At 40.0% G+C, this 13,742-nt stretch overlaps 1 protein-coding gene across 1 annotated transcript in view; it reads right to left on the reverse strand.

The window, feature by feature from the left end:
* Positions 1-13,742, reverse strand: part of PHF21B (PHD finger protein 21B) — a 157,771-nt gene that overhangs the window by 89,046 nt on the left and 54,983 nt on the right. Inside the window, 1 exon segment of the mRNA XM_062490881.1 lies at positions 9,489-9,512. Within this exon segment, the coding sequence (XP_062346865.1) occupies positions 9,489-9,512 (24 nt within the window).

The following is a 13,742-nucleotide window of genomic DNA, read 5'->3' on the forward strand; positions in this document are numbered from 1 at the left end:
TGCAAATAAAGAAGTAGAAGCACAGCAATGTTGGGTCCCAGGGACCTTGGGCACTCCAGCTCAGAGTCAGGCTCAAATCCATTCTAGTATATCCAGACATTCCCAACAGGTGTACTGAGGCTTTTTAATGCTCATTAACATAAATCCACCATCTTTTTCACCTCTGCTTCTGAACTGATATTCCTAATTTCCCATGTTCTAGAAAGGCTGGTTTTTATGTGATCTTGTGCAGCAGTCTGTTTTAATTGCTGTTACTTAAGAAGACCTTGATTTATAAATGCAAAAATGTACAGGATCATTTGCTGTGTGTGATGATGCAGGAGATAGCTATGGAGAACTCTGAGCTCCACCATGGGATTGCTGTGTCACAGAGCACCTTGGTGTATACACAGCCTGACAGTATATTTTATGCATCTTCCACCCTGCAGACAAGAAATACATCTTGATGGTTCAAACCCAAAGTGGTTTTTGTGTAGGTGATGTATGGCCAAGAACTGAGAAAATCAGCTTTGTTGCACAGTATCTGCAGAGGATTGACTGAAGGAGTTGTTTCAGGGGCTGTCTATGGTCATCCCAGAAAGAAAGCAAGCCAGCGCAAAAGCTGGATTTCAGAAAATCAGCTTGAGAAGAACACGTAGCATGAGCATATTGTGGAGCAAGGCCATGCTGCCAGAACCAGAGAAATTGCAGATACAGGTGAACAAAAAAAGCCATCAGAGAGCAAGCCACACCAGGGCACAGGAGTCCCTCACTTGCTAAGTAACATCCAAGAGCAGAAGGAGAACTGAACTAGGGGGAGAAAAATTGTAAGTATTCATTGTTTTGCCAAAACCTGTATATTTCTAAACCTAGCTAAAATATAAATGCTTCTGTGATCCTTACAAAATTGATGTTTACTGCTTTTTACATGACAAATTCCCTAAGAGAGAAATAGTAAACAAGGTGTTCAATGCCCACAGCTCTCCTGGAGAAAGGGAGAAGAAATACATGCACACAGCACTGAAGAAAATGAAAACATACTTATGTAATGGAATTTACCAGTCTGCTGTGAAAAAAAAATGGATATTCATTTGTAAAACTTTCCTCTGCCCTGCCTAGTGCTTTTCCAATCCTGCAGCATTTTGAACATGGATTACAAGGATGGGCTGATTGTGGAAATGCACCCCTATAAATCCGAAGTTGGTAAATTCTGTGTCCCTTACAGTTGCGGAGGAGAGGAGTTACACACTGAATTTAGTGTCACACCTACAAGTGGCTCACTGATGCCTCACACTCCATGTCTGTATTGCTAGAATTTAAAATGAAGATCCATCCAAAGGACTGATCCCAGATAGCCTGATGTGGAAACACTTGGCTTGGCATAATTATTTTCACAACATATAGATTAATCTGAGTACTTAAATTCTGATTGCGAGCTCCTAACTAACATTACTTAACTGCAGAATTTCTAATTACAAGTATTACCATTTCTAATCTCCTGAAGCTCTGCATGCTTTGTCTGCATCTGAGTCATCACATTAAAGGCCCTCTGCTTTCTCTCTGCATTCTTCTCAGGCCTTCAAATGTTAATAAACTAGGATAACAAAACTGGAGGATAACAGGTCTGAGTAGGGTGAGAATGCATTTCAAGTTAAATTTAAGGCTTTCTAGCAGTGGGGGACACTAGAGAACTAATTTGGGGTTTACATAGGCAGATGTCTGAAAATACTAAGATTTTCTGACAACACAACAAAGAACCTGAGGGAAGGGAAAGGGGAAGGGGAAGGGGAAGGGGAAGGGGAAGGGGAAGGGGAAGGGAAAGGGAAAGGGAAAGGGAAAGGGAAAGGGAAAGGGAAAGGGAAAGGGAAAGGGAAAGGGAAAGGGAAAGGGAAAGGGAAAGGGAAAGGAAAGGAAAGGAAAGGAAAGGAAAGGAAAGGAAAGGAAAGGAAAGGAAAGGAAAGGAAAGGAAAGGAAAGGAAAGGAAAGGAAAGGAAAGGAAAGGAAAGGAAAGGAAAGGAAAGGAAAGGAAAGGAAAGGAAAGGGTTCCACTAAAATAAATAAGACACACTCTCTATCCTTGAGCTCCCTGCTCTTTGTCAGCCTTTGGACAGCCTTCAGTCTGCATACCAGTCAAGAGACACGGTGCTCCCGAACCCAACAGACAATGAAGTCATATGGAATAGAAAGCATAAAGTACTTTTGGAATTTGTGACAGTAAAGCCCTATGGTATAAAAATGCAGTAAGGGAAATGCAATATAATTGTGGCACAAATCAATAGAGTTTAACTGCTGGGAGAATTTTAATATTATAACACCGTTAAATCACAGCTAAATTTGTCTTAGTGAATTGTTAATGTTCTTTCTAAAACAAACAGGCCAGGTAATTTTGCTCCTTTTTTTTCCTTGGCAAGCTCCTTTCATTACATCTCCAAATCTCTCTGAAAAAAAGACACATCATGGCTTGTTTTTAAATCTATAAAGTTAAAAACCTCTACAGTAGGGAAGAGGAACACCATAAAATTATACTTCACATGAGTAAAATACAGCCTGCCAAGAGGAAAAATGTTTTAATTTGTCAATGCTGGGTTGTGGATTTGGAGAGCCAAAATTATTAAGGTCAGAATGCTGCAGTGAGTGGCAGGTGTAACATCTACTCAGTGCACACCCATGCATCTCACTGTACACAGCACTGATCTAAGGCAGCCTTGAGAGGGCACATAACTATAAGATCTTCCTTCAAAGATGAGAAAAGGAACTGGCCACGTCCTCCATTATCGACAAGAGAGAAATTCCTGATCCTTTAATGACAGGCCTACTTGAACAGGGAGGGAACTGAGAGCTTCTGCAGTGCCTCTGTGTTGCAGACACTTTAGGAACAATGCTGTCACTTCTACTCCCCACCTGTAGAACTCAAGGTGACCCAGCCACCTCTGGGCACAGGGAACACTGGATAAAATCATACCTACTGGCTTGTCCTGACCCAGCCTCCATCCTTGCTGGAGTGATTTCCAACACTGGAACTGAATCATTCAGTCACTAAAGCAGCTTTACACAAGTCACGCCTGGGGCTTCATCTTGGACTAACCGTGAGTGCTGCCTTTAGGAACCACCTATCTTGCAGCTGACACCCAAGAAAGGAAGCTCAGTCCAGGAGACTAGAAAATTTACCTCTGGTGAAGGAGGAAAGTCTAGGGGGAAATATCACTCTGGGAAATTTCACTTGTTCTCATGCACCCTGTTAATATATAATTACTGAATGAGAGGGACAAGGTAAGGCTGTTTTGACATGCTTTAATGGGCATCTCTGTAACTAAATAAAGCTTTAGGTATTTTTTGAGTTGACCTTGGATTTCTCAATTTTATTGGTCTTGTTTTGTAAAAGAAATATTGTGACTTCAAGATTATTTATATGTGCTTTCAAGATTTAAACCACTTTACTATTCTTATCTGTAAAGAAATAACAGAGGAAGAAAATTTACATGTGTATAATATTCCAGCTCATGCAAACAAAAGGAGCACAAAGAACACAAAGAAAAAATACACAGAAGTTTTGAATCATTATTCACAAACAACACTAAAAAAACCTCTTCCAAATGAGTGTGTTTTTCACTGGCACTTTGGTTGCCTATTGGGTCAGGTGTTTTTTTGGGTTTTCATCCTCCAGCTGTTACTAGGGAGTCATGGACACTGTTCAACATTTACACTGCACTGTCTTCCCCTGATATATTCCTCTCTCTTCTCTCTTTTCCCACTACATGTCACTCTTTGTTCTGCCCGTGCCAAGGGCCCAGGCACACAAAATCCCAGTGGGACATGCCTGGAGGCAATAAGGATGGCAGCAAAGCAGCAGGGCTCTGTGTAGTAAAGTCTGTTGCAAAGTATTGCTTACCCAGGTGCCACTTGAATTGGCTCAGAGAATTCCTGTCCCATCCTTGAGAAATCTCACTGAAGACTGAGCCACCTGGCTCTCAGGAAGCTGCCAAAACTCACCCGTGACAGCTATGGACTGAAATTTGATGGAATTTGCTTTGATAATGAAAAAATAGGCTTGACCTGCAATGTAACAGTCTTTTAATAGGGTTTGAAGACCTCTTTGATCATTTACAGAGGGGTGTAAAGCAGCCCTTTCTATAAAAGAAACATCTTTTCTAAGTGCCCAATTTTAACTAGCAATGCCTACAAAACCACGACATGCTCTTAAAACCTTAATTCAAAGAAACGAAGGTTTTCCTGTTTGTGCAGTCCATAAAATTTTCCCATGCAACTGTGAATATCAGGACTATAAATTTGAGCATAGCAGCGATATGACTTCCTCAGACCTTCTGAGTCTTTTGTTAACTTTCACAGACCCCTCAGGTCATGCTGAAAGCCATTGATCTAGTTATATTCTTTTCCATGGAGAAATAGAAGCACTGGTTGCCATAAAGCACTAGTAATGCCTATTTCTTCCTGAAATCCCAAAGAATTCCTCAACCACTAATGAAATGTATCACACCTCTTCCTTTATAAAGTACCTAGATATTACTATGATTGTTTCTTCTGTAGATGACACAGAGAACTAGGCTTGGGAATATCAACAGAGACAATGCATAGGCTAAGGTGTATATCCTAGACAAAACGTGTCCTGAATATCTACTGGGATCAAGCAGGATTTGGCCCTGTGTAGCCATACATGTGTTTTCCAACCTAGTAGATAAAGTTGGTGTCAGAGGCAGGAACTGAGCCAAGAATACTGAGAAGTTAATTTATATGAAATATCCTATAGAAAATGGATCTGGAAAACCCATATCCAGCGGAAAACATTGAACTAAGGATACTTTTGCAAGACTGTTTCACTCATAGATTCTGATGCGGGAATTACAAAACTCTTCAAGTTAAGTGAATGGCTGGAGCTGTGTCAGGGGAGGTTTAGTCTGGATATCAGGAAAGATCCTTTCCCCAGTGGGTGCTGGGGCACTGAACAGGCTCCCCAGAATGGTCACAGCCCCAAGGCTGCCAGAGCTCCAGAAGCATCTGGACAAAGCTCTCAGGCACAGGGTGGGGTTGTTGGGGTGTCCTGTGCTGGGCCAGGAGCTGGACTCAATGATTTTGACAGGTCGCTTCCAGCTCAGGATATTCTGTGATTCTATAATTTTAATAAATCTCAGGTGGGATAAATTCTGCCAGTGTATCTTAACTAAGGCAAAGGATCAGAAGAAGTAAACTGAAATTCACTCCAACTTATTTTCTAGACACTTTACAGTTATTTACATATTGTCCCAAAAGGATCCTTACTTGTGATTTTCCTGACTTAAGTCAGGAAGGCTAATGAGTGAAAGCTGATTTTTCTCCTGTTACGCCAAATCAGAAATTATTTTGGACTCTAGTTGGAGATACAAGTGTGTGAATTACAACAGTCCTGTTCTCGTTCACATGCATAACAAAGCAGCTCCTATTAACATCACTGGAAAGACAAATGAGCTTGGAAAAGGAGCATTTTCTTCAGCCAAAATGAGATCATGTAAATCTACTGCCCATAATAGCTATAAACAAAGCAATACCAGCGGAGGATCATTTACTTCAAAAGTTCAAGATTACAACTGAAATAATACCTGCACAGCCATTTAAAAAAGTAAACTATCTTACATGATTTTAAAGCTGTTTTTCCTACTTGCTCCTTGCTGCCTAAAAAGTGTAGCTACATTGGCCTCACTGTCTTTGAGAGGCTCCATGGCTACACTCACTTCTTCATGTTTGGAGCTAAAGACACAGCAGCACATGCTGACCTCTTTGATTCCCACTGTCAGACTTTCAAAACTTAGCCATGTTAATTTCTGCTAGTTAAACTGGAATATTTAATAAAGCCCATGCTAGCAGCTGTAAAGCCTGTGTGCTGAGAAGGGGGAGGAGAGGCTTGTTGGCAGCTGGCACTTTTATTATGAGGCATTCAAAAAGCCTGACAGATAATGCACTTTCCTAAGACACTGTGAACTACATGCCTTCAGAAGAAATTGTAATAGCTAGCGAGGTTTGGGGTTGCTGGTACATTATATTCTCTGCTTTCCAGGGAGATGGATGCAGCATTTGATATATCTTCTTCATGCAATATGAATTCAGATGGTGGCTGACAGGGTAGATTTAGAAGTAAGATTTATCTCAAAGCATGTTTCCATGTTTACACACTCAGCATCGTTTTTCATATCCACCTTTAACCATTATTCCTCTTTGGCAGTAGAAGCTGGGTTCTTAATTATATGAAATCTTTCATTGTAATGAAAGGAAATATAAAGATCCCTGTGAACACACTCACATTTATAACTTATTTACAATGTGTTTTCAGAGTTCCAATAATTCATGGTGCTAACAGTGGAAGACTTCACACACTAGCTGTAGTACTAATCCTTTGAAAAATTATTAGCCAAACTAGGAATTTTATTAGTCAGCTTTTCATGTTGGATGTACTCTGCTGGGATTTAGCTATATCAATGCTAACTTCATGTTCTGACAAATTTTCAAACTAGCCTAAGATATTATTGTATCAGATTATGATTTACTCATTCTATTAACCCATGACATTAAATGCATTTAATACTAAATTTGTTCTTTCTTAAAAAGACTTTCCCCCTTGACAGAGAAAAAACCCTGTTCCAATAAAGAGACAAAAGATCTGAAGGAAAATACACAAATTAATTGCCCACCCTTTTCATGAAAAGAACACGTCACCTTTTTTAATATGATGAAAAGCTGCTTTCGAGGAAAAACTCACAACAGAATCTATGGATCTGTATGTTTTCCTGCCAAGGAGCATAATGGTGCAGGAAAATCTAAGTGCCTCTTTTGGATTTTTTTTCTAATGTAAAAAGGACCAGTTGTGCTGTTAGCAAGGCCATAAGAAGTTAGAAGTCAAATTCTTAACATCCTGGTCAAGTCCATCAGGTCCATATTTGCACTGGACTCAAGGCTGTGCTATAAAACCTCTTTTTTGTCCACTGTAAACCTTGTTCAATATCACAATGGACCCAAGGCCCTAATATGCAGAAAGTGGGGTAGAGCTCAGCTGTGGTATCAATGATAGGCAGGATTCTCAAAGACAAAGGCTTTAGCAAACAGGGATCTAATGAAAACATGATTTCTGATCACTCTACTCTTTTTAAAGTGAAAAACTCCTGACTGCCATTGAGAACTTGCCTTGGTCTGAACCACTGGACTCATAAATGTTGATCATACTATTGCAACCAGGTTCTCTTGTGCTATAACTAAATATATGTTCTATAATGAAATCAGTAAAAATCACAGTTATTTGTAAATTGTTCTCTTAAGTGACAGAAATAAGTGGCTACTTCAATTGCATTAATTGCACCACTTTCATGAGGAAAGAATTACTGGCTTCTTATTTCAGATTACTGGCATGCAGATTCACATTTCTTCTTATCAAACAAAATAAGGGTCAACAACCAGAGAATGCTATGAAGTGTCTGGCAATGTATTCATATTCCTATGAAATTAAGGTTTGGAAAGGAAGCTTTCATATCCTGCTGTATAATTTCTACTTTTGAGTGATGGCTACCTAACAATAGATCTGACCTTGCTCTTCATTGGTTGATGAGGTAAAACATTGTTGTCAGACTGCTTGTATAATAAGATTTTATTTGAACACTGAATTTCTGAAAATCTAAGAACTCACTTCTCCATCAGCACATTTTGGCACACGAGCACCTCAAAATCAAGCACAAGAAACACAGATGTCTTGTACTTGTTCTTATTACCCTCAGATGGGACAGACACACCTGTAGCCATGACAAAGTAAGGGTATAAGATCTGATTTGTACAAAGTCAGACATGCTATCAGAGAACAGAATCACATTATCAGCATTTAAGGATACTTGGAGTAGCCCCTTGCTACTGCTCTCAACTTTAATAAATCAGTGAAAATCCACTGATGCATTTGTTTATGCTTGTCAGTGCCCTGTTCATTCTTTTTTGATCAATCATGTCACAGAAACTTCTCACCTGTAATTCTTGCTTCTGATCCTGTTTATCCTCACAACCATGAACATTTGATAATGCATGCTGACTAGATCAACAGATACTTTCAGTAATTTATGATGAATGTTTGTCTGGTCTACACACAGAGAAATGACACCTATTTAACTAAATCAGTTTCTAATTCAATTTAGTTAAATTGGAACAGCTTCCAAGTGAGTACACATAGATTGGTTTAAGAATAGCTAATATCATGTTAGCTTCATTCAGTTTAAAGAATGTCTGCACAACAGGATTGCAATGAGTTTATTAAATTGATTTAGAAGTCAATTTATTACAACCAGTATTATTTGTGTGTAGGCCAGACTACAGAGACAAGTACAAACTGCAAAATGCAACATTAATTGTCGGTGTTACAGCTCCCAGAAAGTAAAGAAGTAATTAGTTTGAATAAAGTTTTCATTTGTTAATGAACAGCACACATGCAACAATAAAGCCAACAAACAGTGTTTTGTTTACATGGTAGTTTTCCCCAGGCAGCTGTTATGTCATTAGTGATGAAATGTCTTTGTTGTATTACAGTCACAGAGTGAAAATGTTAAAATGTAACTATATTTAAACATCTTGGGGATATTGTGATTAGTGCTAATTTTTACTTCTATTGCAACATGGATGGAAACAAAAACCTTCACTTTCCATTTGTAACCTTTTTCCCCCCTTTCTTTCATTTTAGGTTTTCAGGTGTCTGAAGAAGTTAATGCTTACTTATGTCAACAAGCATGCTAAGAAATTAGTCCTTTATTTTCAATATAAAACCTGCAGATTGGTAAATTCTGTGGTGATAAAAGATTGAGCTTTCCAGGTAGTGTAGCAAAGTTTCCTGATAACTACTGAATGAGTGGGAAAATGTGAACTTCAATAAAAAATAAAAGATAATAACAAGTGGATCCTAAATACATAGCAGACTGCAACACAGGTGCCAATATTAGCAATAAGTGAATGAACTATTGTTTTCACATTTCAAGGTACTGCCTTCTACAGTTTTACTGCAAGTGAAGGATATGATTGTGATTAGCAGGTAGGGCTGCTCTTGCTGAGTTCAATCATAAGAAGAACCTGGTGGATACACAAATAAGTTTGGTATTACTGTACATGCAATGCACACTCAGCTTGTTTAGAGTCCAAAGTCTTACCTGTTTGAGCCATAAATCACTCCCCTGGCACCAGACTCAGACCAAGGGCTGAGAAAATATGCACAGATAGTCCTTGACTACCTCTCAGATGTTTCACAATTTAAGTTCAGCAAGAGTTTCAGTCTGTAGTATTCCAGAAAAAGCTCTTCTGAATCAGACGGAAAGCCATGTTCCAAATGTGTGTTTGAAGAACCCAGCTAAAACTCCTGCTGTGTGAGATTGACATTTTGCACCATTAAATGCATTTGTCTTTTAAGAAGTTCCAGAAAACACAGATGAAATTCAGAGTTCTATCTACATGAGGCCAAGGAGGATGCAGGCATTTAGGGGACTTTTCTGTTTGATCATGAGCACAGTGCAGTTTCTAAATGACAAGTGCTTGCAGATTTGTTGTGTAGAGTTGCATCTGTCCTTGGTAATTGGGAGCAGAAGTCCATCTGCCAGAATGTGTTTGGTGAATCTCTCTGCAGGCTGGCATTTTGTGAGCAAGGACATACACAGCCCCCTCGGTGACCCCTCCCTAAAACCATCTGTAGAACCTTCCAGCCATTCCTTTCTCTGACTCACCCTCCACTTATCCTTAAGGAGAGAGTGGAATGCAGGAGAAAATCCCTGTACATACCTACACCTATCTGTATGCATGTGCAGCCACGAGGAAGGTAAGAAGGTCAAGAAGGCATCCCCTCAACAAAGCAACCTGGCCTTGTTCTGGTGAAGAAATGCCCAGGCAGCAAATTCCCTGCTGCCACTGGGCCTCTGCTGCAGCAGCAACACAACCAGCACTCTGCCTTTCCCCCCTTATGCATCCTTTTCCTCTTCACTTCATTCCTTCTAGAGCTGTCCAGCTTGAGAATTCATCCTCTGGGTCGAAGAAAGATAAAATGCATGAAGGGAAGTACGAGACAAAAAATCTCAGTGAACAACTTCCCAAGAATATATTGGTGAAAAATTCCACTCTTAACTACATTAATATTAAAGGACACATGGAAGATACTACAAGAACAATTATGTCTGAACACTTCAACAAATGAGCATGGCTTTCCTTTTCCCAGTTCAGAGTGGTCTTTATTAACTTTTTAAACATTTTAATTGTTTCTAATTTTTCATGTAAGTGGAATCTTATAGTGGAGAAAAACTGTTGGGCTGGATTTTCTTTGAGTAATTCTCAATGGAAATTCTCATTACAGATCTGACCTTACATTTAAAGAACTGCAAGGAAAAAAAGTAGAATTAATTAGTCACATTATTTTTCCTCCAGCATATTTTAAAAATTAGCAACTGGAGAATGAAGGAGATGGGGGCTCATCCTGCAGCCCTTTCTCACAATAGCTGTTGCAGTAATGACTCTGGGAATGCAGACAGGGAGAAAGGCATCAGATCCTTAAGTTTAAGATAGGCATAAGCCCAGCCTGTGGAGGCACAGATCAAGCCTCTTGCTGTTGTATCCTGAGCACTCATTTGTCCTTGAAGCCAATGGGAGCAATTAAGGCATTTTATGGGTACCAGATTGAAAATTATCAGCTTAGCACCTGGCAGCCCTCCTAAGAGCACAGGGCACTGGCTCCCACCCTGAACATACTAGCTCCATGCCTACACATTGAATTGTGTGTCCTATCAACTTACTCCAGAAGTAACTGAGAAGCCAGTCCTGAATATCTAATCTGCAAACAACTGTACTTCAAGTATCTCTTTATTTGCATTTATATCCTGAGGCATCATTTATCATAAGAACTATTCAGTACACACGCTTTTAGAGTTTTATGTTCCTGACATTTCACCATTCTGGTAACTACCTCTCAAACCATGACAAAGATTTTGAACTGAGCCTCACAACTCAGTTGTGCTGTCTGCTCACTCCTAGCTCACATGTATGGAAACACCTTCTATGCTTCAAGAATCATCAGTTTTGAGATCTCCAACTGTCATTTAATTCTCACTACTCTTACACAGATAGAATTACCACATGGAAAAAAAAAATCCCAAACAAAAACAAACCCAACACAAAAAGGTTTGCAACAATCATCCACATTGAACAAAATACAATGTGTGAAGATAATAAAAGAAAGATTAATCTGAAGTCATTATTTCAGAATGTCTGATTCCAACTATCTACTATCAAGGAAAGAAGACTGACAACAACCACAATCAAATATTGTAATTATCTATTTTTCCTTCCTCTCTCTGGTGAACCTGTTTTATATTTTCTTTCTTGACACAAGCAGTTTTATTCACGATTTTGAAGAAACACATATTTACATCTGAAATCATATCTGGCCAATTATCAATATGCAAAGAACTATTACAGAATGTTTAAAAAATCTATTCCCTCTGAGAAACAGAAAGATAAGACTTCAGATTATATTAATCAGTGTAATTCCAGTCACTCAAAGAGAATTGCATCATTTACACCAAATCAGGATGCAGTTCACGATTTTAAATTAGGATCATAGTTTATTTGATAACTTATTGCATAGCTATGAGATTACAAAGCCACTCTATCCTTATTTTTTTTCTATTTACAGATGAGCATGTTTCCTTCAAATAGCTTCAACTGTTACAGTTAAAATCTTAAAACCAGCTCAGGTCTAAAGTTATTGTTTCCTATCAGCAATGTCTGAAAGGAGTTGGAACAGTCATCTTCTTGAATATGTCTCCTGGGAATATATCAGTGTTTTTCCTGAATAGGATACTTCTGAGCAATTTGATAATCTTTGTCATTTTCCGCATTTCACACAAAGCATCATTTTTAAGGAGCGTCTCATTACACCCCAGCTTTAAAATATTTGGAAAGGACCAAGAAGCAGTTCTGCCTTTACCCCAAAGACAAATGGTTTTCTCTTCATTCTCTGTCATCAATAAAGGTAGGATTGTAAAAGAGCTGTTCAAAGGAAACTATTGATACAAAGTCTCCCATTTGTTTTTCAACAGCTGGCTACAGGTTCTGCCTCTCTTCTCACAGATTGTTTTGTATATTTAGTCCTATGCTGTCTGGTCTTGGCTGTCACTCAGAATCATAGAATTGATTATCTAAGAATTGATTGATTATCATAGAATTGATCCTCTAAGATCATTGAGTCCAACTGTTTACCAGACACTGCCATGTTCACCACTAAACCACGTCCCCATGTACCACATCCACAGTTACATGTACCTACTGGGATTGTGGTCCCTCCACAGTCCTGGGCAGCCTGTTCAATGCTGGACAAGCCTTTCCATGAAGAAATTCCTCCTAAAATCCAACCTGAACCTCCCTTGGCACAGCTTGGAGACATTTCCTCTCGTCCTGTCCCTTGTTCCCTGGGAGCAGATCCCAACCCCCCTGGCTGCCCCCTCCTGTCAGGGAGTTGTGGAGAGTCAGAAGGTCCCCCCAGAGCTGTGGAGAGCCAGAAGATTCTTTTTATCCAGGCTGAGCCCCCTCAGATGTTCCTCACATGATTTGCTCTCCAGACCCTTCCCCAGCATCACCGCCTTTCTCTGGACATGCTCCAGCTCCTCAGTGTCCTTCTTGTAATGAGGCCCAGAACTGGACACAAGGTGTGGCCCCGGCAGTGCCCAGCACAGGGGACAGTCACTGCCCTGCTCCTGCTGCCACACCATGGCTGGCACAGCCCAGGTGCCATTGGCCTCTTGCCCCCCTGGGCACACCTGGGCTCATGTCCAGCTGTTGTCACCAGCACCTCCAGGGCCTTTCCCAGATTTCCAGCTGCTCATCCTCCAGCCTGGAGCTGCGGGGGGTTAGTGTGACCTAAGGGCAGGACCCAACTCTTGGCCTTGTTGATCCTCAGAGCACTGGCCTCAGCCCATCTATCCAGCCTGTTCAGATCACTCTGCAGAGCCTTCCTGCCTTCCAGCAGATCAATACTTGTACCATTCCAGAGTTCTCAAACATGCAGCCATTCATCCTACTGAAACAAAAAATATTGTCTCCTACAAAGTCATACTTCTAAGAGTCACAAGATGGAAAAGGGTCTGAAGTTCAAAGATTTCATGGTCAGCAGGGATTGCTTATTCTCACCTTCTACCATCTGAGCAAACATAATTTCCACTGAAGAATTCCTGTATCTGTTAAAAATAACTTCTGATTGGGCTCTAGTTCTAATTCCCAAGCAATTGGCCCAAATTCATGGTTCCCTGGTTGCACCAGCAATCCATAGCTGCTCTGGAAATCATATTTCTGAAATATGTTTTCAGCTTGAAAACAACAGGAAGTTTTTATCTGTTGGAGCCCCAAAATGTTTAGGTCTCTTCATGGTAGGTGGGACAACAAAGTATGGGGAGCACTGTCAAACAGATTGATTTTTAGGAAGCTGTTCAGTCTCTAAGGCAATGTTCAGAGGTGTAAACACCTTATCCTGCAGTCAGAGGTAAAAGAGAGAGACTTTGCTCACTGAAGAGTGGGACCCAGAGTTTTGGCTTACTTGGCTATTGATGCACTCTGAACTGAGGTTCCCATGCTGCTCCCAGAAATTGTCCTTCTTCTCAACTGTTTTAAATCACCTTCTACATATTTCACCACAATCTATGTATTTCAGACTAATGACAAAACTCAGCAGTCTTACTTTATGCAAATTAAGACAGTAAATATATTTCATTGTGTTCTTATTGTAT

Source organism: Cinclus cinclus, chromosome 4 (assembly GCF_963662255.1).
Source record: "Cinclus cinclus chromosome 4, bCinCin1.1, whole genome shotgun sequence".
Classification (NCBI taxonomy): Eukaryota; Metazoa; Chordata; class Aves; order Passeriformes; family Cinclidae; genus Cinclus; species Cinclus cinclus.